Source organism: Mobula hypostoma, chromosome 12, assembly GCF_963921235.1.
Source record: "Mobula hypostoma chromosome 12, sMobHyp1.1, whole genome shotgun sequence".
Taxonomy (NCBI): domain Eukaryota; kingdom Metazoa; phylum Chordata; class Chondrichthyes; order Myliobatiformes; family Myliobatidae; genus Mobula; species Mobula hypostoma.
Window position 1 is genome coordinate 111,620,922 of NC_086108.1, and position 22,982 is coordinate 111,643,903.

The 22,982-nt window shown below is 47.5% G+C and overlaps 1 protein-coding gene across 3 annotated transcripts in view; it reads right to left on the reverse strand.

Annotated features, from left to right (window-relative positions):
• Window positions 1-5,555: 5,555 nt before the first annotated feature.
• Window positions 5,556-22,982, reverse strand: part of LOC134355271 (mucolipin-3-like) — a 52,447-nt gene continuing 35,020 nt past the window's right edge. For 2 of the 3 annotated variants that reach the window (XM_063065068.1, XM_063065066.1), the window contains 5 exons: window positions 16,611-16,712; window positions 12,685-12,807; window positions 9,835-10,041; window positions 8,942-9,072; window positions 5,556-6,383 (listed from right to left, as the gene is read on the reverse strand). In XM_063065068.1, coding sequence (XP_062921138.1) covers window positions 6,365-6,383; window positions 8,942-9,072; window positions 9,835-10,041; window positions 12,685-12,807; window positions 16,611-16,712 — 582 coding nt within the window. In that variant the 3' untranslated portion in view covers window positions 5,556-6,364. Of the gene's footprint in view, window positions 6,384-8,937; window positions 9,073-9,834; window positions 10,042-12,684; window positions 12,808-16,610; window positions 16,713-22,982 lie in introns of those variants that run through there. The other variant, XM_063065067.1, reaches the window with a different exon arrangement.

Here is a 22,982-nt window from a genome sequence, read left to right on the forward strand (position 1 = left end):
TATTCATAAATCGTGCCCTTTAATCCAGGCATTACCCAGGTAAATCTCCTCTACACCATCTCTAACGCTGCCACATCTGTCCTATAATGAGGTGACCAGAACTGAGCACAACGTTCCAAGTGTGGTCTAACCAGGGTTTCATAGAGCTGCAACGTTATCTCACGGCCCTTGAATTCAATAATTTGTTTGCCAGTTTGAAAAAAAAAATTAGAGGGTGTTCCTATAACAGCACATGTAGGATAGAGGAAGGCTGTTGTCATGGTTGGTACTGAGGGAGGGTCACACGATGGGAGAGGTGATACTGATGGAGTGTCACACTGTGGGAGAGGCAGTACTGAGGGAGGATTTCACTGTGGGGTGGGAGGGGGAACAACACCAGGGGAGGGTCACACAATGGGACAGGTGGTACTGAGGGAGGGTCACACTGTGGGAGGGGTGGTACTGAGGGAGGATCACACTGTGGGAGGGGTGGGACTGAGTGGGGTCTCACTGTGGGAGGGGTGGTACTGAGGGAGGGTCACACTGTGGGAGGGATGGTACTGAGGGAGGGGTAATACTGAGGGAGGGGTGGTACTGAGGGAGAGTCACACTGTGGGAGGGGTGGTACTGAGGGAGGGTCACACTGTGGGAGGGGTGGTACTGAGGGAGGGTCACTCTGTGGGAGGGGTGGGACTGAGTGGGGTCTCACTGTGGGAGGGGTGGTACTGAGGGAGGGTCACACTGTGGGAGGGGTGGTACTGAGGGAGGGGTGGTACTGAGGGAGGGGTGATACTGAGGGAGGGTCACACTGTGGGAGAGGTGTTATTGAGAGAGAGTCACACTGTGGGCAGGGTGGTACTGAGGGAGGGTCACACTGTGGGGGGGTGGTACTGAGGGAGGGTCACACTGTGGGAGGGGTGGGACTGAGTGGGGTCTCACTGTGGGAGGGGTGGTACTGAGGGAGGGTCACACTGTGGGAGGGGTGGTACTGAGGGAGGGGTGGTACTGAGGGAGAGTCACACTGTGGGAGGGGTGGTACTGAGGGAGGGTCACACTGTGGGAGGGGTGGTACTGAGGGAGGGTCACTCTGTGGGAGGGGTGGGACTGAGTGGGGTCTCACTGTGGGAGGGGTGATACTGAGGGAGGGTCACACTGTGGGAGGGGTGGTACTGAGGGAGGGGTGATACTGAGGGAGGGGTGGTACTGAGGGAGAGTCACACTGTGGGAGGGGTGGTACTGAGGAAAGGTCACACTGTGGGAGGGGTGGAACAGAGGGAGAGTCACACTGTGGGAGGGGTGGTACTGAGGGAGGGTCACACTGGGAGGGGTGGTACTGAGGGAGGGGTGATACTGAGGGAGGGTCACACTGTGGGAGGGTGGTACTGAGGGAGGGTCAGACTGGGAGGGATGGTACTGAGGGAGGGTCACACTGTGGGAGGGGTGGAACTGAGGGAGGGTCAGACTGGGAGGGGTGGTACTGAGGGAGAGTCACACTGTGGGAGGGTTGGTACTGAGGGAGGGTCACACTGTGGGAGGGATGGTACTGAGGGAGGGTCACACAGGGGGAGGGGTGGTACTGGCGGAGGGATAGTTGGTACTAAAAGTGGATCACACTATGGGAGAGGTGATACTGAGGATGTGTTGCACTGTGGGAGAGGCGGTACTGAGGGAGAATCTCATTGTTGGGGGGCAACACCAGGGGAGGGTCACACAATGGGAAAGGTGATACTAGGGGAGGAATTTTCGAGGTCTAGAGGGAGTGGGGTGGTATTACTAGTCAGGGAAAATGTCACGGCAATCCTCAGTCAAGACAAACTGGAGAGCTCATCCAGTGAGGCTTTATGGGTATAAGTGAGGAATAAGAAAGATATAATCAGGTTAATGGGGTTATATTACAGGTCAACCAATAGTCTGTGGGATTTAGGGGAGCAAATTTGTAAAGACAATTGCAAGAAAGGTAAGGCTGTAATACACACAAAATGCTGGAGGAATTCAGCAGGCCAGACAGCATCTATGGAAAAAAGCACAGTCGACATTTTGCGCCAAAACCCTTCAGCCGGACTAGAGGAAAAAAAGCTGAGGAGTAGATTTGAAAGGTGGGGGGAGGGGAGAGAGAAACGCCAGGCAATAGGTGAAACTTGGAGGGGGAGGGATGAAGCAAAGAGCTATGAAGTTGATTGGTGGAAGAGATAGAAGTCCATAAAACATTGGAGCAGAATTAGGCCATCTGGCCCATTGAGTCTGCTCCACCATTCAATCATGGCTGATCCTTTTTTTCTTCTGCTCCTCAACCCCAGTTCCTGGCCTTCTCCCCGTAACCTTTGATGCCATGTCCAATCAAGATCCTATAAATCTCTGCCTTAAATACACCCAATGACCTGGCCTCCACAGCTGCATGTGGCAACAAATTCCACAAATTCACCACCCTTTGGCTAAAGAAATTTCACTGCATTTCTGTTTTGAAAGGGCGCCCTTCTATCCTGAGGCTATGCCCTCTTGTCCTAGACACTCCCACCATGGAAAACATCCTTTCATATCTACTCTCCTCTTTTGACTCATTAGCCTTCATAAATCAATGTTTTCAGTACAGGAGATGGGATGTTCTGTTGAAGGTGTATACGATGTTGGTGAGGCTTAATTTGGAGTATTGTGCCCAGTTTTTGGTCACCTACCTACAGGAAAGAGGTAAATAAAATCGAAAGAGCGCAGGGAAAATTCACAAGGATGTTGCTTGGGCTTGAGGACCTGAGTTATAGGGAAAGATTGAACAGGTTAGGACTTTATTCCCTGGAACGTAGAGGACTGAAGGAGATTTGATAGAGATATACAAAATTATGAGAGATAGAGATAGGCTTTTTCCACTGAGGTTGGGTGAGAATACACCTAGAGGTCATGGGTTAAGGGTGAAAGGTAGAATTTTTTAAGGGGAACATGAGGGAGAATTTCTTCAGAGTGTGGTGACGGTGTGAAATGAGCTGCCAGAAGCGATGGATGTGGGGTCGATTTCAACATTTCAGAGAAGTTTGGGTAGGTATATGGGCGGGAGGCACATGGAGGGCTATGATCCGGATACAGGTTGATGTGACTCGGCAGTTACTGGCTCAGCACAGACTAGGTGGGCTAAAGGGCTCCTTTCTGTGCTCCAATGTTCCACGACTAGCGGAACTACCCCCAGGGCAAGGGCTTTTCCACTTTAAAACCCTCCTGTCATCGTTGGATACGACAGACAACCAGCAAATCTGGATATGACATACTGTGTCCAGCTGGCAGTCCCAGGTTTTATTTCAGGGTAGATTACTCAGGGCTGAGCCCAGGACGGAGAGGCGGAGTCAGGATGTGGCGATAATCTAATAACAGGTTTGAGGCTCTCTAGTTACGTAAATCAGCCAACAGCTGACTTGTTAAAAATACCATCTCTCAAACCAAGGCCAGCGATGTGAAATGAGAGTCCTCGTAGGCTAAGCTTGACTGACAAACCTAGCCTTTTTTTTGAATGGTCATCTTCTCCCTGGCCAGTGCCCAGGTCAGCACCCTCAGTGAAGGTCCTGAACACCAATGCCCTGGAATGGAAAAATCTGCACAGCTCAGTCCAGAGGCAAAACCCTCCCAACCATTGAGCACAGCTAGATGGAGCAGTGTCACTGGAAAGCAGCATGCACCATCAAGGTCCCCCACCATCCCCATCAGGGAGGAGGTACAGGATACTTGGGTCCTATACCACCAGGCTCTGGAACAGTCATTATCCCTCAATGATCAGGCTCCTGAACCAGTGTGGATAATTTCACTCATCTCAACGCTGAACTGATTTCACAACCTATGGACTCACTTTCAAGGACTCCACAACTTATGTTCTCAGCATTATTAATTATTGTTTTCACATATTTGCAGAGTTTGACTTTTGCACACCAAGTATCAGTTTTTGTGTGTGTAATTTTTCATTGATTCTATTTCTTTGTTCTACTGTGAATGCCCACTAGAAAATGAATCTCAGTATTGTAAATGCTGCCAAATATATATTTAGATAATAAATGCCTGTGGCCATCGAACTTTGCAGCTCCTCCCATGGAGGGTCAGACACCCTGAGACAATAGGCTGGTCCTAGACTTATTTTCCATCTGGCATAGTTTGCATTTTGTTGTTTGATTGTTTGTGGTTTTTGTATTGCTATATTTACGCTCTATTCTTGGTTGGTGCGGCTGTTACAAAACCAAATTTCCCTCGGGATCAATAAAGTACATCTATCTATCTATAAATACTCTGAACTTTATTTCAGATTTTCAGCATCTGCAGTATATCAATTCCTAGAAGGGTTTACATGACAACCCAGTGAATCCCACATCCCGAGAAACTGCCTGAAAGGAAACTTTTTGGATGTGGGCAGCCGAATCACCGACAATGGCCAAATTAAAGTAGGCAAAACAATCATATATTTCAAATGCTCAAAATGACTTACTGGAGAACAGAGCCTCTTCAGGCATATTTATCTTTGAACAAAGAAGCCTTCAAATTTTTTTTCCTCCTCAGGAGCTAAAGGCTGATTTCTCATTTCCATTAAAAGCCAGTCTCAGTCTTCATTTTCCTTTGTATATTGACAGCGACCAAATATTTTCTTGGGCTGCAGACAGTGGGTATGTTTGTAGATGAGTACAGGACCTCCAGACTCTGAATGCTCCCTTTACATTCAGAACCAAAGACGGGAGCTCCAAATGTTAACATTAACATGGATCAGCAAGAGCAGGCTGGCATGAGTTCATTCATATCATGAGATTAACATCGGAGGCATAAACACATATTGTTGGCCTGAAATGTTTGGAATTCTAATATCTGTCAGAATAATCATTGCAAAGCAAAGATGAAATATGCATGAAATCAGTTTTCGTTCATTCTCTTGAACTGAGATTGTGTGTTAGGGGTTAATTATTCTGTTTGCTAGCAGTCTTTAGTGGGGACTTATAAATGCAAATTTAAATCGCTCAAAGAATGGAGACTTTTAATAAACATCTCTGCTGGCTCGAACCCATCAGGCCAAAGACCAGGAACAGCAGCAAATGGAGACCCAGGCCAGCCTGACGGAGGGAGCTTTCCCCAAGAATCTGCACTCTGTCCATTGTTCTTGTACATACCCGGCCATGCACAAAGATCAGCCTGTTCCTACAAACGTAGATTGTATGGTCAACAAAGACTAGCCCACTCACCCATGCTGGTGTATGGTCTGACTTCTGCCTAAACCCTTTAATACCAGACCAGGAAATGGTAAATGGCAGGGCCCTGGGGAGTGTTGTAGAACAGAGCAACCTCAGGGTAAAAGAATAGTTCTTCGAAAAAGGTGTGACATCCCCGCAGAGTGAAGCCCTAGCTCGCTCAACCCATCCTCAAGACGTGCTCTAATCCAGGCAGACAGATGTGGTCCAACAGGGTTTATTGAGATGCAACATTACCTCATTGCTCTTCCACGCAATTCCCCAACTAAAGGAGGCCAACACACCATATGCTGTATTAACCACCCTATAGAATGAATGAGGGAGACAGTTTAGACCAAATGGCGAGAGATTTATTTTTCTTCCAAAAGACAAGCCTCTCAGGCTTAATTTACAACATCCCTGGTCTGTTGTCAAATTTTTCAGTACAGATTAATTCTCAATTATACATGGTTCTTTAATTAAAAACAAATACTTGAATTATAGACCATTTTACAATTCAGAGACAAATATCCAGTCCAGTGGAGTATTTCCTTATCACCAGAATTCAGGGATATCTTTGAGTAATTCAACCAACTAAAGTGACGTTCAGCTTGTGTGCCCTTCAGTCCCCAGTGCCAACAGAAAGGAACACAGACAGTGAGCAGAAATACGCAACGGAGTTAGCGGAGACCGACCCCAATACCGGCAATTTCCAGCGTTTATTGTGGTTTACACAAGGACTAAGGTTTTCAAACTCAAACGTACAGTGGTTTATTCTAGTTACAAAGTGTTTTTCCTCATGGTCACAGTGTACATTCCCCTTCAGCCCATTCAGCAAGCTCAAAAGCCCCTCATCCAGACTTCTGTTTTATTCTCCAGTGCCATAAAGTTAAAGGATTCTGGTCCAAAGGCTCGAGGTTAAAGATGACACAAGGCCAAGTGACCTTGAGACAACTTCAGTTGAAGTCACAGTCCTGGATATGTACACTACCTGTCCTGGTCTGGACTGGTTAACGGCATGGCCAATTCCTTCAGAACAGAGGGGGACGTGCACCTTAGTCCAAGGGCCTTTTACAGCTTAGAAACAAGTCACATATCCGACCAAAGTGAATATAAAAACAGATAATTTATTCCCCCCCCCACCCACCATTCACTTCACCCAGTGTCAGAGTTTCTCTCCTGCACAGATTCAGAATGTCAGGTTTCTATGTCTTTAACTTCAACCTGTAAAACAAAAAGGGAAAAGGATACAAGCCCCGTGATACACCACAAGTTGTCAAACTAACATTGAACAGGTAGACATCATTTACCAGTGGGTCTGAGAGAGCAGCAGGCAGAAGCAGCCTATTTCCCAGGCCTAGGTGTACCAGGGGTTCCTTAAAGTCGTCATAGCCAGTGGGGAAGGGAGGCAAGTGTGGGCAATAGTGGGGATAAACGCCTACTACTTATTAAATGCTCTCAATGGCATTCATCTCAAATAGCCTCTGACAACCAAGTACAACTCCTCTCCTTCACATGTGGCTTAGTATCCAAGCCCAACAGAACTGTTTCTACTGACAGGAGAAGTTGCAAAGGCAGATTACTGGTACCTTAAAACCAGTCATTTTGGGCAGATGGGACTCATCAGCTCATGTAGGAGGGGGAAAAACTGATCTCAAACATTAGCCAGAGGAAACACACGTGTTCACAGGGAGGATATACAAACTCCTTAAAGATAGCAGCGAGAATGGAACTCAACACCCCAAGCTGTGCTAACCACTATGCTACTGTGGCACCCAAATCTGCAATCAAATTTATTCAGTAGCAAGTAGCTGCTCTCCACACCACCCCACCCCCCCCCGCCATTTCCTTCCTAAAGGTTCATTTTATCAATGTATGCAAAATACAACTGAGATGTCTTCTCCAGATAGCCATAGAAGTAATTGAAAGACACCAATCTCCCTGCAAAATAAACACCGAACCCCCCCCCCAACAACTTGCACAAAAGTCAACAGATCACCCACATGAAGAGAACAGCAACAAGAACAAACCCCAAACCCACCAACCAGCAAGACTGGGTGAAAACACAAAGGAACTGGACTCTCTCACGGTGGTGTCTGAAAAGAGGATGCTGTCCAAGTTGCATGCCATCTTGGACAATGTCTCCCGTCCACTACATAACGTACTGGGTGGGCACAGGAGTACATTCAGCCAGAGACTCATTCCACCGAGGTGCAGCACAGAGCGTCATAGGAAGTCATTCCTGCCTGTGGCCATCAAACTTTACAACTCCTCCCTTGGAGGGTCAGACACCCTGAGCCAATAGGCTGGTCCTGGACTTATTTCCCGGCATAATTTACATATTACTAATTATTTATGGTTTTATATTGCTATATTTATACTCCATTCTTGGTTGGTGCAACTGTAACGAAAACCAATTTCCCTCGGGATCAATAAAGTATGACTATGACTAACTGAGGGTCCAATATGAACTAGTCTAATCTACAACTCTCAGAATTCCAGTGACGTCTCTGAAAGTATCAGCAACTTGAACCAACAGCTTCTGTGGGCAGTTGTCCCCATCCCTGTAACTGTGCCCTAACAGATCAATTGACTCAGGCTGGAATGGGTGTAGGAGCATGGGAGCAAGTACTTGCATTTAGTTAATATTTGACATCCATTGACCTTTCTAATGCATTAGGTCTAGAAAGGTCAACCAGGAATATCAGAACAGAAAAGCCAATCACCTTAATCTGCATATTGTGTTCAGTTCTGGTCCCCTCATAGGAAGGATGTGGCAGCTTTAGAGAGGGCACAGAGGAGAATTACCAAGATGCTGCCTGGATTACAGAGCACGTCTCCGAGGATAGGTTCAGAGAGCTAGAGCTTTTCTCTTTAGAGGGAAGGTGGATGAGAAGTCACTTGATAGAGGTGTACAGGAGGCATAGATTAAGTGGACACCCATAGAATCTCCCCACACCCATCCCCCACAAAAAGGTGGAAACAGCTAATACGAGGAACCACAATTTTATGATTGGAGGGAAGTATAGGGGTTGTTAGAAGTATGTACGTGCCCGGGACATGCTGCCAGGGGCAATTGTAGTAGAGGCAGGCACAATTTATTTATTTAAAATATTACTGTGAATGCCTGCAAGAAAATGCATCTCAGGGTTGTAGATGGCGACGCATGTACTTTGAATATTAGGGCCATTTAAGAGACGAGAGGCACATGAATGATAGTTACATTGGAGGGAAGGGTAGATTGATCTTGGAGTAGATTAAAAAGGTCAGTACAACATTTGGGCCAAAGGGCCTGTGCTGTAATGTTCCAAGTTACACCCTCTGTTAACCTCCTCCGCCCTGGGAGAAAGGTGCTGGCAGTCCAGCCCTCTCCTCATCAGGGTGTCACCAGTCGACAGTCAACATCTGAGGATCTGTCCTGGGCCCAACACATCAACGCAACTACAACAGCGGCACGACAGCAGCTATATTTCATTAAGAGTTTGGGAGACTTGGTATGTCACACCAAAGACACTTGCAAATTTTAAAAATGGAGAGCATTCTAACTAGCTGCATCACCACCTGGTAAGAAGGGTCCACTGCACAGGATTGGAAAGGGATATCTGATTGTAATCTATAGTTTTTAAATCTATGGCATTGAACTACTGCCATTACAACCCTACTGGTGACTTTAAAGCCAATCCTGATTCTGTCTCATTATGAGTGTTTCTAACATTTACCGTTTCAGTTTCACCTTTCACAGGCTAGCATTTGGACCCGACGGCCACCTTTCCCGCACTCACCTGTTGCAACAGCAGTAGAGGGAGAAAGGAACCTCCTCTTCCACCCGGTACCTCCCAGACTCCGGCAAGTCCTTACACTCTGCTACGAACATGTGCAGGTCTGTCTGTGGAAACCCGTTCTGCTGGTACAGCTGAAGCAAAGAGCAGAACAGAAACGTTGTGCACCTGGGTATGTACCGAACAAAGCAGTGGCCTCTTCACCCCACCCCACCCCTTTCCCCAAAACCAGAGGGAATCCTCTGAAGGGTCCCAATGTGAAATATCAATTCCTTCCCAGCACAGATGTTGCTTGAAATGCTGATTTTGCCACTTGAGCACAGGGGCTAGTAGTGTGGCCATCCACGTACGGTGCCACCGATCAGTGCTCTCCTCCTGCAGCTATATGCAAGGAGCTTGACCACAAGACATAGGAGCAGGATTAGGCCATTCAGCCCATCAAGTCTGCTCTGCCTCCCCATCGTGGAATATTATACTCAACCCCATTCTGCATTCTCCCCTTAACCTCTGACACCCTGATTAATCAACAACCTATCAGTAAATATACCCGATGACTGCCTCCACAGCTGTTTATAGTAATGAATCCCACAGATTCACCACTCTGGCTAATGAAATTTCTCCTGTTCTTCTACTGAGGCTGTGCCCTCTGGTCCTAGACAGCCCCACTATAGGAAACATCCTCTCCAAGCCCACTCTATCTAGGCCATTCAATGAGATCCCCCACCCCTTCGTTCTTCTACACTCCAGCAAGTACAGGCCCAGAGTCATCAAATGCTCTGGTTAACCCTTTCATTTCTGGGATTATTCTCCTGAACCTCCTCTGGACTCTCTCATCTGGGAGCATTTGTCAGACAACCACAAATCCCATCTGTGGGCAGGTGGCCCCAGCTCCTCACTTTAATGGTTTCGTAGGTGTCAGTGATGAGGGCGATGAAGAGACTCAGCACCATGTAAATGAAGAGGCTGATAAAGGAGTACAAATAAAGCTGGCTGAACAGCCAGACCAGGTAGCTCTTGTCCGGCATTGAAGCGAAGGTCGAGAACATGTCGTCGCCATTCATGAGACAGAAGAGGCACTCCAACACCATGTTCAACGATCGAAACTGGAGAAAGAAACAGGCATAGAATCATTCCCAAATTGTCCAAGCAGATCATTAAACATAACTGACACATTTTCAAATTGTTCATCAACATGAGGAATAAAACAAAAAAACTGAGCTGTTGGATCATGAACATGAGATTGTGCAGATGTCACTACTGGAAAGACTAGACTGAAAGAGGGTAGAGAAAATTTGCAAGGATGTTGCCAGAACTGGAAGACACAAGTTACAGGGAAATAACGAATACGTTTGGACTTTATTCCAAAGAGCACAGGAGAATGAGGGGAGATTCGATAGAGGTATATAAAACTATGAAGGATGTAGATAGGGTAATGGATGGAGATATGTCTAGCAATTTGCCAAGGTCACTCACCTCCATGTCCAGCACAATTCTGAAATTTCTGCCATCTGCAACAGGATCCCACCACCAAGCACACCATTCCCCCCCCACTTTACGTTCCACAAGGATCACTGTCTTCGTGACTCCCTTGTCCATTTGTCCCTCCCCACTGATCTCTTTCCTAGCACTTATCCTCCCAAGCAGAACAATCTGCCCCTAACCCTCCTCCCTCACTAACATTCAGGGCCCCAAACAGTCCTTCCAGTTGAGGCAACCTTTCACTTGAGAGTCTGCTGGGGTCATTTACCGTGTCCAATGTGGCCTCCTGTTTATTGGCGAGACCCAACGAAGATTGGGAGACCACTTCACTGAGCACCCATGCCCCCTCCACCAGAAAAAGCAGGACCTCCCAGTGACCACCCATTTTAATTCCACTTCCCAGTCCCATTCCGATATGCTTATCCATGGCTGCCTCCACTGCCGTGATGAAGCCACACTTACGTTGAAGGAAAAATACCTTATATTCCGTCCGTTAGCCTCCAACCTGATGGCAGGAACATCTCAACTTCCAGTAATGCCCCTCCACCCTCCCTCATTTCTCATCCTTTTCCCTCTCACCTATCCCCTTGCCCATCCAATCACCTTCCTCTGGTGCTCCTCCTCCTTTTCTTTCTTCCATGGCCTTGTCTCTTTTACCAATCAACTTCCCAGTTTTCACTTCATCCCTCCCCCTCCAGATTTCCCCACCCATCACCTGGTGTTTCTCCCTCTCCCCACCTTTTAAATCTACTCCTCAGCATTTTCCCCTCCAGTTCTACTGCAGGGTCTCAGCCCGAAACATCCACTGTACTCTTTTCCTAGGTGCTGCCTGGCCTGCCAAATTCCTCCAGTATTGTGTGTTGCTTGGATTTCCAGCATCTGCAGATTTTCTTGTTTGTTCAAAGACAATGATCACTCATGTCATGACATGGCACATAGCCAAATGAACAAGTTGGGGTAAATGAAAGCAAGCTTTTTAAACTGAGGTTGGATGTGACTAGAACTAGAGGTCATGGGTTAAAGGTAAAAGTTGAAACACTTAAGGGGAAACAGGTGGTCTTATCTCCCCTGCTGCCAGGTTCAGGAAGAGTTCTTGCTTTACAACCACTGGGCTCCTGGAGTGACATGGGTGGCTTCGCTTGCCTCACTGACCAACTCCACAGCCTGCAGACTCTCTTTCAGTGACTCTGCCTTTACCACGTATTGTTTGCATGGAGATTATGGCAGGTTATGGTCTGGGTGCAAATCAATGGGAATCAACATGGACTAGATGTGCTGAAGGCTGTGATACTCAGACACCATGCTGGAAATCCCGAGTAACACACAAAATGGAAGAACTCAACAGGCTTCTATGGAGATGAATAAACAGTCGACATTTCAGGCCAGGACACTTCATCAGGTCTGGAAAGGAAGGGGGAAAGAGCTCAGAATAAGGTGGTGGGAGGGGGCTGGTGGGGAGAAGAGGGAAGGATGACAGGCTAAGTGATGGGAATTAAGTGAGAAGATGGAAGTGATAGGTGGAAGAGGTAAAGGGCTGAAGAAGGGACCTCAAACATGGAATAATTAAGGGTCTTGGCCCAAAATGTCAACTGTTTACCCTTTTCCATGAATGTGCCCGACCTACTGAGTTCCACCAGCAATCTGTATGTTGTTCTGGATTTCTAGCATTGGAAAACCTCATGTCTGAGGGACTAATCTGGCCAGAGGGGGCAGCTGGCCTCAGGGTGGTGGTGGTGATGGTGGTGGGGGGGGGGGGGTTAAAAGGCATCAGCTTTGTTACATGTACATTGCATTTCACTGGATGTTTCAATGTTTCTGTCAAAGACCAATAGTCCAAGGATGTGCTGGGGACAGCCCACAAGCATCCTCCCAGGCTTCTGGTGCCTGCAGACAGCAGCATGGCCACAATTCACAAACACTAGTGTCTTTGAAATGTGGGAAGGAACCAGAGTATCTGGAGGAAACCCATGCAGTCATGGGGAGAACTTTTTCTCCCGCATTCCAAATACGTATACAGTAGTTGGGGTTAGTGAGTTGTGGGCATGCAATGTTGGCACCAGGAGCATGCCTCCACACAACCCTTGGGCTGTGTTGGTCATTAACACAAATGACACATTTCCTATATTCCCTCCGTACATGTGGCAAATCAAGCTAATCTTTACTAAAGCTAATCCTGAGTAACCAGGACGCTATGGAACTATCTGCTCTGCAGTCTCCCCAAACTTGGTCCGCCAGGGGCTGCATCACCCTTGCTTGTGTCCCCACACCTTCTTGTGATAAGGTCCCAGCACGATCCAGCCACAGAAGCAGTAGCCCAGGTAGATCATGGAGGCACAGCAGCAGAAACGGATCACGTTAGGAAACGCTGCCCGGAGGGTCAAAATCAGGACCTGCAACCAAAATAGGGACAGTTAAAGGAGACAGACAAGCAGCATTTGAAGGCCCTGGGCCTGTACTCACTGGAGTTCCAGGCAGGGGTGGGGGGTGGGGGGTGAAATCTGATTGAAAGTTAACTTGCAAGTTGAGTTGGTGGTGAAGAAGACAAATGCAATGTTAATATTCATTTTGTGAGGACTAATATATTAAAAACAAGGATTTAATGCTGAGACTTTATAGACATTGATCAGACCCCACTTGGTGGGCTGCAAGCAGCTCTGGGCCCCTTAGCTAAGAATAGATGTGCTGATATTGGAGGAGGTTCACTAGAATGATTCCAGGAATGAAGGGGTTAACATGAGTAAAATGAGGGAGGAAACCTATCATTGAAAGGCCAAGATGGCGTGGAGGTGGAGGGGAAGTTTCCTGGAGTGAGGGAGTCCAGAACCAGAGGGCACAACCTGAGAATAGAGGGATATTGCTTTAGAAGAGGAATTTATTTAGCCAGACGATGGTGAATCTGTGGAATTCATTGCCACATACATCTGTTGAGGCTACGTCATTGGGTGCATTAAAAGCAGAGGCTGATAGGTTCTTGATTAGTCAGGGCATCAAAGGTTATGATAGGCAGGAGAATGGGGATGACAGGGATAATAAGTCAGCCATTATGGAATGGTTGGGTGGACTTAATGGGCCAAATAGCCTAAATTCTGCTCCTACACCTTATGACCATAGATCACACTATACACAAAGTACAGGAAATAGCAGGCATCACCCCTCCTGCCCCTTAAGAATTTTCCACCATTCAAGATTATGGCTACTCAAACAAATGCAATGTTAGAATTAATTTTGAGAGGATTAGAATACAAAAACAGGGATGTATCGCTGAGGCTTTATAAGGCAGTGGTCAGACTGCAGCTGGAGAATTGTGAACAGTGTTGAGCCTTAAGAAAGGATGTGCTGACATTGGAGAGGGTCCAGAGGAGGTTCACGAGAATTATTGTGGGAATGAAAGGGTTAATGTATGAGGAGTTTGATGGCTCAGTCTGTACTCACTGAAGTGTGTTTATTTATTTACTGACACAAGGAGGAGCTTAGGAGGTTTATTGGTGCCTAACAGCAACTCCTTTACTTGAATCTTCAGAAACAGCTCTATTTCCATCTTTAATCTCTCTATTTTCCCTTTCAAAGTTCTTTTGAAGATCCTGACCTGGAGTTACATGCTGACTACGGTTCTTTATGGGAATGGGACCCGCTGTCAGGGTTTCATAACTGGCTGTTGTTCAGCATGCCAAGGGCTTGGCCAAAGAGCTCAGATTGCCTTTGGAGGACTGAGATCTCATGGCTCTGGAGACAGGCGAATTGAAGATTGGTGTCCCTGCAGGAAATCGGTGCGTTGTCGGGGGAGTCCACAAGACCACAAGATATAGGAGCAGAAGTAGGCTATTCTGCCCATTGAGTCTGCTCTGCCATTCAATCATGGGCTGATTCAATTCTTCCAGTCATCCCCACTCCCCTGCTTTCACCCCATACCCTTTGATGCCCTGGCTAATCAAGAACCTATCTCTGCCTTAAATACACCCAATGACTTGGCCTCCACAGCTACTCAATGCAACAAATTCCACAGATTTACCACCATGACTAAAGTAATTTCTCCGCATCTCCGTTCCAAATGGACATCCTTCAATCCTGAAGTCATGTCCTCTTGTCCTGGACTCCCCTACCATGGGAAATAACTTTGTCGTATCTAATCTGTTCAGGCCTTTTAACATTTGGAATGTTTCTATGAGATCCCCTCTCATTCTCCTGAACTCCAGGGAATACAGCCCAAGAACTGCCAGACGTTCCTCATATGGTAACCCCTTCATTCCTGGAATCATTCTCGTGAATCTTCTCTGAACCCTCTCCAAAGTCAGTATATCCTTTCTAAAATAAGGAGTCCAAAACTGCCCACAATACTCCAAGTGTGGTCTCACGAGTGTCTTATAGAGCCTCAATACATCCCTGCTCTTATATTCCATACCTCTAGAAATGAATGCCAACATTGCATTCGCCTTCTTCACCACTGACTCAACCTGGAGGTTAACCTTTAGGGTAGGGTATCCTGCACAAGGACCCCCAAGTCCGTTTGCATCTCTGCATTTTGAATTTTCTCCCCATCTAAATAATAGTCTGCCCGTTTATTTCTTCCACCAAAGTTCATGACCATACACTTTCCAACATTGTATTTCATTTGCCACTTTGTCCATTTCCCTAAACTATCCAAGTCACTCTGCAGGCTGTTTCCTCAACGCTACCCGCTCCTCCACCTATCTTTGTATCACCGGCAAATTTAGCCACAAATCCATTAATACCATAGTCCAAATCATTGACGTACATCGTAAAAAGCAGCGGTCCCAGCACCGACCCCCGTGGAACTCCACTGGTAACCAGCAGCCAGCCATCCTTTATTCCCACTTTCTGTTTTCTGCCGACAAGCCAATGCTCCACCCATGCTAGTAACTTCCCTGTAATTCCATCGGCTCTTACCTTGCTAAGCAGCCTCATGTGCGGCACCTTGTTAAAGGCCCTCTGAAAATCCAAGTACACCACGTCCACTGCATCTCCTTTGTCTACCGTGCTTGTAATTTCCTCAAAGAATTAAAGAAGGTTTGTCAGGCAGGATTTTCCTTTCAGGCCAAAGCCAGCATGGTTTCCTATCCTGTCATGTGCCTCCAGATACTCCATAATCTCATCCCTAACAGTCGATTCCAACAACTTTCTTACCACTGATATCAGGCTAACAGATCTATAGTTTCCTTTCTGCTGCCTCCTACCCTTCTTAAATAGCAGAGTAACATTTGCAATTTTACAGTCATCTGTTACAATGCCAGAATCTATCAATTCTTGAAAGTTCATCGTTAATGCCTCTGCAATCTTTCCAGCTACTTCCTTCAGAACCTGAGTGCATTCCATCAGGTCCAGGAGATTTATCCACCCTCAGACCATTAAGCTTCCTGAGCACCTTCTCAGTCGTAATTTTCAATGCACAAACTTCACTTCCCTGACACCCTCAGATGTCCAGTATACTGCAGACATCTTCTACAGTGAAGACTGATGCAAAATACGTAATTCAGTTCCTCTGCCATCTCTGTCTCATTACAATATCTCCAGCATCATTTTGTACTGGTCCTATATCTACCCTCGACTTTAAATATATAAAGGGTAAAAGTCAGAATATCTACAGCTGTGCGCCTAGGGACCCAAGATCTTTGGGCACAGAGCTCGGAAAAAGCAATTTAACGGCGGACTTTTAACATTGTAAGCCAGTGAGTTGTTTGTTATGTCTCCCCTCTCGCTGTGAAACAGAGACACGCCTTTCTCCCATATTAGGGGGAGAGCCTGTGGTATGTCAAATACCGGGTGAACGAGTAGTCTTTGGGGTAACTGCAAGTTTGGCTTTGTTGTTGTCTTGCTCACGCTTGAGTGTTTGGTGGCGGGTGTCGATGCTTTTTTTTTGGTTGGTGTGGGGTGGAAGAATTGTTGCTTGCTGCCACTTACATGCGGGAGAGAGGGAAGGGAGCTGGGGGGGAGACTTTTGGGGTTCTAACCTGTCATTCATTCTTTGGGAAGTGCTCCTGTTTCTGTGTATGGTTTGAGGAAAAAGCATTTCATGCTTCATGTACATTGTATACATTTAACATTAGGCCCTTTCTACCACAACACCCAGCAATCCCCTGTTTAATCCTAGCTTTATCACAACAATTCATTTGGCTGAATGACCTGGGTCTCCTATGTTTTATGTTAAAACAGACTCCAGACACTCAGCGATGCTTACATTGTACTCCTGGAAGAAGCCCAGGTATCGAATCACACCAGTCCAAACAAGCAAGGTGGAGGTTCCCAGCAGAATGCTGCAGACATCATACAATGCAAAATTCTGCAAGACAAAAGGACAGAAGTTGGTGTTTGGTGCTGAATGACAATGGCTGGAGGGGCAGTGACCTGAGCACAGACCGGGCTTGTATTCACCTCACATGGGACGCCTCTGCGCATGCGGCAAGGCAGTTCCCATCACGGCCAGCCCTGAATACCAAGCGAGGTGAGGGTCGCACCAGGTACAAGGCAAAAAGGACTTGCCCTTTGTCTGCTCAATCAGGTTTCTAAAATACAGGTCATATGCCCACTCAATGTGGAACTGCCTGTTCCACAAATCAAGAGATTCGTTAGATTCAACTTGTACAAGACAAATATATTAAAGTTTGCAACACTGAACAGCAACAGGCCCTTCAGCCCATCGTGTGTTGACCATGATGCCAATTTGAACCAGTTTTCTATCTGCCTGTTAGAGCACTGCAGCACAGAAACAGTCCCTTCAGCCATCTAGTTGCTGCCAGCTTAGACTTTTAAGTCAGGTCATCATTTACAATTTAATCGGAGCTTTGTGCCAGTTATCCGTGAGTTGAACAATTGAGATCAGGGAGTGTGTAAACAGCTAGCTTTCAATCAGAATGGTGGTCAAGAGTTGAAAGAGCTTTGTGGCAATTTGAGCTGAGAAGCAACCGAACATCAAGAGGGATTCACTAGCGAGGCCAATGAAAGTAGCCACAGGCACATGCGGAGCAGCATTGATTACAGGGTGCCAGGGGCTTTGGCTCTTCAGGCTTGTGTGAGGTAAAGTAACTTGCAAGTTACTCTTGTGATGAGACAGAAGGGATATCAGAAGTCTGGGAGACATCCAGTCTCTCAGGGGAAAAAAACCCACATCTGCACCAGGTGCAGCGAGCTACATAAAGCTCCTTAGAGAACTTGTTAAGGACCTGGAGCTGAAGCTCCATTTTCAACTCATACTGGAGAATGAGGTGGTGATAGATAGGAGCTACAGGAAGGTAGTCACCCCAAGATTACAGGAGATGGGGAAAATGCACAGCCGGTGCAGAGTACACCGGTGGCCACCCCTCAATAATGATACAACTTTGGATACTATTGAGGGGGTTGACACTACTTGGTCCGTGACTGGAGCTGGCACTGAGTTTAGTGCTGTGGCTCAGAAGAGCAGTGGGGTCAAGAGGCCTCGTGTTGATAGCGATTCCTTACTCAGAAAGGTGAGGTTTTGTGGGCACAATAGAGATATCCAGATGGCATGTTGCCTCCCTGGTGCCAGGATCAGGGATACCTTGGATTGGGTCCATGGCATTCTCAAGGGTGAGGTGAGCAGCCAGAAGTCTTGGTACATACTGGCACCAATAACAGTTAGACAAAGTGAGGAAATCCTGAAGAGAGGTTTTTGGAGAGCCAGGTAGAAAGTCGAGAAACGGGGCCTCCAGGGTAGTAATCTCTGGATTGCTGCCTGTGCTATGTGCCAGTGAGGGCAAGAATAGGATGATGTTGCAGGTGAATGCGTGGCTGAGGAACTGGTGCAGGCTGCAGGGGTTCAGATTTATGGATCATTGGAATCTCTCCTAGGAAAGGTATGACCTGTACAAAAAGGACGGGTTACACCTGAATTTGAGGGGGTCCAATATCCTTGTGGGCAGGTTGGCTAGAATTGTTTGGGTGGGTTTAATCTAATTTGGCAGGGGGATGGGAACTGGAGTGAGTGCTGAAGATGAGGTAGCTAGTTTACAAAGAGGCAATGTGTAGTGTGTGACGAGAATACACATAGATTAAGATGTTAGCTGTCCTGTGCTGGCACCAGTGGGATCAGCAGTTGGTCTGCCACCTGTCTTCAGGAGAAAGAGAGAAGGAAAACAATGGAGCAGCATTTGGAGATGTTAATAAAGGGACGGGAGAGTTTAACAGAAGGAGAGCTGTCAAGTGCGCCCCCCCCCTTTGAACCCTGAACTGTTTGAAGTGATGGACAGGCGATACCCCAGCAGGGGGATAAAAAGGGACAGGTTCACTAAGGCAAGACACACACGACACCCCGAGGTAACAAGACCCTGGAAGCGGTGCCTCTCCCACAAGTCGGTGGGAAGTTTTGGAGGGCTGGTCGCGACCAAGCCATAGACCCACAGGGTGGAAAGGCACGATCAGCGGGAACCTGGTGTGTGTCCGCCCTTGCCTGGGTGCCAGGTTCACCACAGAGAAACGATCGTATCTGGAAATGGAGGGGTCACGGTCGGTGACCTCAGAAGACATCACAAAGGGCTCGCCTGAAAGCTGACTGCGAAGAATATCGAAGGTCTGTGTGGAAGTCGTTTGAATATTCATTCGTTTTTGCTCTCTCTCTCCTTCCCCCCACTGTCCATCTCCCACGGCAGTGATTACTGTGAACTGAACTGAACTTTGCGTCACTTTGAAACTGGTCATTTACCCCTAGACGACGATAGAGCTTGATTGATCCTGTTACCCTAATTCTGTGTACATGTGTGATTATAATTGCTGAATTGTTGCATTTATTATCCTTTTGCTTAGAGTACTGTGTTGATTGTTTCTTTAATAAAACTTTCTTAGTTCTAGTAATCCAGACTCCAACTGAGTGATCTATTTCTGCTGGTTTGGCAACCCAGTTACGGGGTACGTAACATAAGTGGGGTTCTCGTCCGCGATTTTGAACGCTAAATTTGGGACGTAGTAAATTGATTGGGTTAAAATTCCCGAAAGAAAGAAAAGACAAACAGCAGAAATGGAGATTGAGGAGTTTATAAAGGCGCCGACCTTGGAGGCATTAGAGGATGCCAAGGAAGCGAATTGGCAGATGTGGCCAAACGGTTGAATCTTGTTAAGGGGAAGCCGACAATGAGGAGAGAGGAGATACACAGAGCTATCGTAGAGCACTATGTATCTAAAGGTGTGTTTCCCCAAGGGGAGCTGGAGGTGGTGTCTATTGAAAAACCTGCTGGAGACGCGGTACAGGTGCAGCTTGAAAAACTGAGACTCGAGCACGAGTTCCGGGTACGGCAGTTAGAACACGAAGAGAAAGAGAGGCAATGGGAGCAAGAAGAGAAAGAGAGAGGCAAAGGGAAAGGGAATTTGAGCTGGAGAAGTTAAAGATAAGGGCCGAGCAGGGGCCCGTGCCGGACCAAGGTGGAGGGTTCCGGGCGACCCAGGAGGTTAGGCTGGTTCCCCCATTTGACGATACCGACGTGGATCGGTACTTACTCCATTTCAAAAAAGTTGCTACAAGTCAGGACTGGCCGAGGGATAAGTGGGCTGTTTTGCTTCAGAGTGTACTGAAAGGGAAAGCCCAACAAGCTTACTCAGCTTTCTCCGCGGAAGATGCCCAGAGGTATGAGGTGGTGAAAGAGGCCATCCTCAGGATTTATGAGTTGGTCCCGGAGGCATACCGGCAGAGGTTCCGGAATGCGAGGAAGCGGTGGGACCGCACGTATTTAGAGTTTGTCCATGAGATGCAGACATATTGTGAGCGTTGGTGCGCCTCGAAGGGGGTAGATGGGGATTATGACAGACTGCTACAGCTGATCCTGATTGAGCAGTTTAAAGGTTGTGTCCCTGAGGGTATGAGACCCTACCTCGATGAGAAAGAGGCAGCCACGTTAGCCGCAACTGCTAAATTAGCGGATGAGTATGCGTTGACGCATAAAATGAAGTTTGCCCCGAGTAAAGGCTACCAGAAGGGTAGTCAGGACGGCGGGGAGAGTCCGCCAGAAAAGTCAGAAAGTAAGCCGGGGACTAGTGAAAAGGATAAGGTAGACCGGGAGCAGTCTGGTAGGAAGTCTCCTGGGGTCGTCTGTTATAATTGTGGGAAAGTCGGACACTTTGCGTCCAGGTGCTTTGCCCCAAAGAAGGAGACGGGAAAAGGAAAAATGGCGATTTTGACTGGCTGTATCGAGCTGGTAAACGAACCGCTAGGAGAGGAAAGGTCTGCCAAAGTTTAGGAAGGGCGCGAGAGGTTTATCTCGGCCGGATTGGTGTCAGTGAAGGAGGGATTAAACCCAGTTCCAGTGCGGATCTGGAGAGACACGGGAGCGTGTCAGTCATTGATATTGAAGAGTGTATTAGAGTTTAGCTCAGAGACCCAGACTGGGGAGGTCAAGGTCAAAGGTATTGGGGAAGGGACAGAGGCAGTCCCTTTGCACCAGATACACCTACAAAACAACCTGGTCTCCGGACTAGTCACGATCGGGGTGAGGCCCGAATTACCAATGAAAGGCGTGGAGGTCTTGCTCGGTAATGACCTCGCCGGGGGAATCGTGTTCCCAGCCGTGAGATTGACAGGTCAGCCTGCCAGCATTGAGGCCCTGCCCATGGACTCACAGGTTCATCCCGGGACTGCCGAAGTAAGTTTAGCTGAGACGTACCAGGAGGAGGTAGAAAGTGAAAAGGAGTGTAGTGAGACAAGAGGTAGTGAGGGAGCTGAGACAGACTTAGCATTAGCCAGGAAGGAATTTGTGCAGGCGCAGGAGCGAGAGGAGGGGCTGATGGTTTTGGCGGAGACAGCTCTCTCTGACGCAGAATTAAGAAGGGAGCCAGTAGGCTATTGTGTGGAGGAGGAAGTGCTAAGGAGGAAAGGGAGACCAAGTACCGTACCCGCAGATGAGGAATAGGGGGTGGTGCAAAAGAGTTATGGGGATGAGATTTTTAACCTGGCCCACAAGGTACCCCTCGGTGGACATTTTGAGGTGCTGGAGGAAACAGTTGGTGGAATCATGAAAGAGGTTTACCGGCTGCACAGGAGGAAGGATGTTATTGATTATGGCAGACGCGAACTGAGACGGTCACAGGCTTTTGATATGCTAACAAACCTAGTCGGTGTTAGCGCAGAAATCAATGAAGCTAAGGTCCCCCGATAAGAAAAAAAACATTTTGAAAAGATGAGTATGGTATCGACCAGATGGGAGAAGGCTATTGTTTTGGCCAGCTCTGCTGATAAGGTCTCTCCCTTAATCCCCGAACAAAGCGACTCTTTAGGAGAAGTAATTAAACGACTCGCACACGTGTGTTTGATTGTCCCGAGGCGATGCAAAGAACTGGGACGTTGGGTGGTGTTTGTTACGCTAGGTCAGCCTAGTGAGCAAATCCCTATAGAATGAGTAATTCAGTGACGAAAGGGCTAATGAACACAGAGGTGTGTATTGGCGATGTAATACAGCTGTCTGAAGCCAGCTTGATAGTGAACCTTGAAAAAAATGAGTTCGGCCATGCGAAGGTCACTTACCTGGGAATTGTGGTGACACGGGCAGCTGGCAGCGATGCAAGCTACAGTGCAGGCTATCGCTGACATCCCAACCCCGACAGACAAGAGGGCCCTCAGAAGGCTCTTGGAGATGGTGGGGTACTGTAGGAAGTTTTGCAATAACTCTGCGGTTACTACCCCTCCCCCTCCTGCTAAGCCCTTGCGAGAGAAAACTAAGTCGGAATGGAACGACCCTTGTTATTGTGGTCCGGGATGAAACCCAATGAGAGGTTACATTGATCGCAGTTCATCAGTGTTTTTGGCCACTATGAAGTTTGCTAAATTGGAGCCTGGGTTGAGGGATTATTAATAACACATATAAAAGGAACAGAAAATGTGATGGCTGACTGTCTGTCAGGTGTTGACAACTTCAAACTCGCTGTATTAGCCAAATAGCTGATAAAGATGTATATTTGTGTGTATCAAATAATGTATTCATGTTTGTAATTTTTACCCCGGTAAAAATCCTTAAAGGTGAGAGGTGTGACAAGAATACACATAGATTAAGATGTTAGCTGTCCTGTGCTGGCACCAGCGGGATCAGCAGTTGGTCTGCCACCTGTCTTCAGGAGAAAGAGAGATAAGGAAAACAATGGAGCAGCATTTGGAGATGTTAATGAAGGGACGGGAGAGTTTAACGGAAGGAGAGCTGTCAAGAGCGGCCCCCCCTTTGAACCCTGAACTGTTTGAAGTGATGGACAGGCGATACTCCAGCAGGGGGATAAAAAGGGACAGGTTCACTAAGGCAAGACACACACGACACCCCGAGGTAACAAGACCCTGGAAGCGGTGCCTCTCCCACAAGTCGGTGGGAAGTTTTGGAGGGCTGGTCGCGACCAAGCCATAAACCCACGGGGTGGAAAGGCACGATCGGCGGGAACCTGGTGTATGTCCGCCCTTGCCTGGGTGCCAGGTTCACCGCAGAGAAACGATCGTATCTGGAAACGGAGGGGTCACGGTCGGTGACCTCAGAAGACATCACAAAGGGCTCACCCGAAAGCTGACTGCGAAGAATATCGAAGGTCTGTGTGGAAGCCGTTTGAATATTCATTCGTTTTTGCTCTCTCTCTC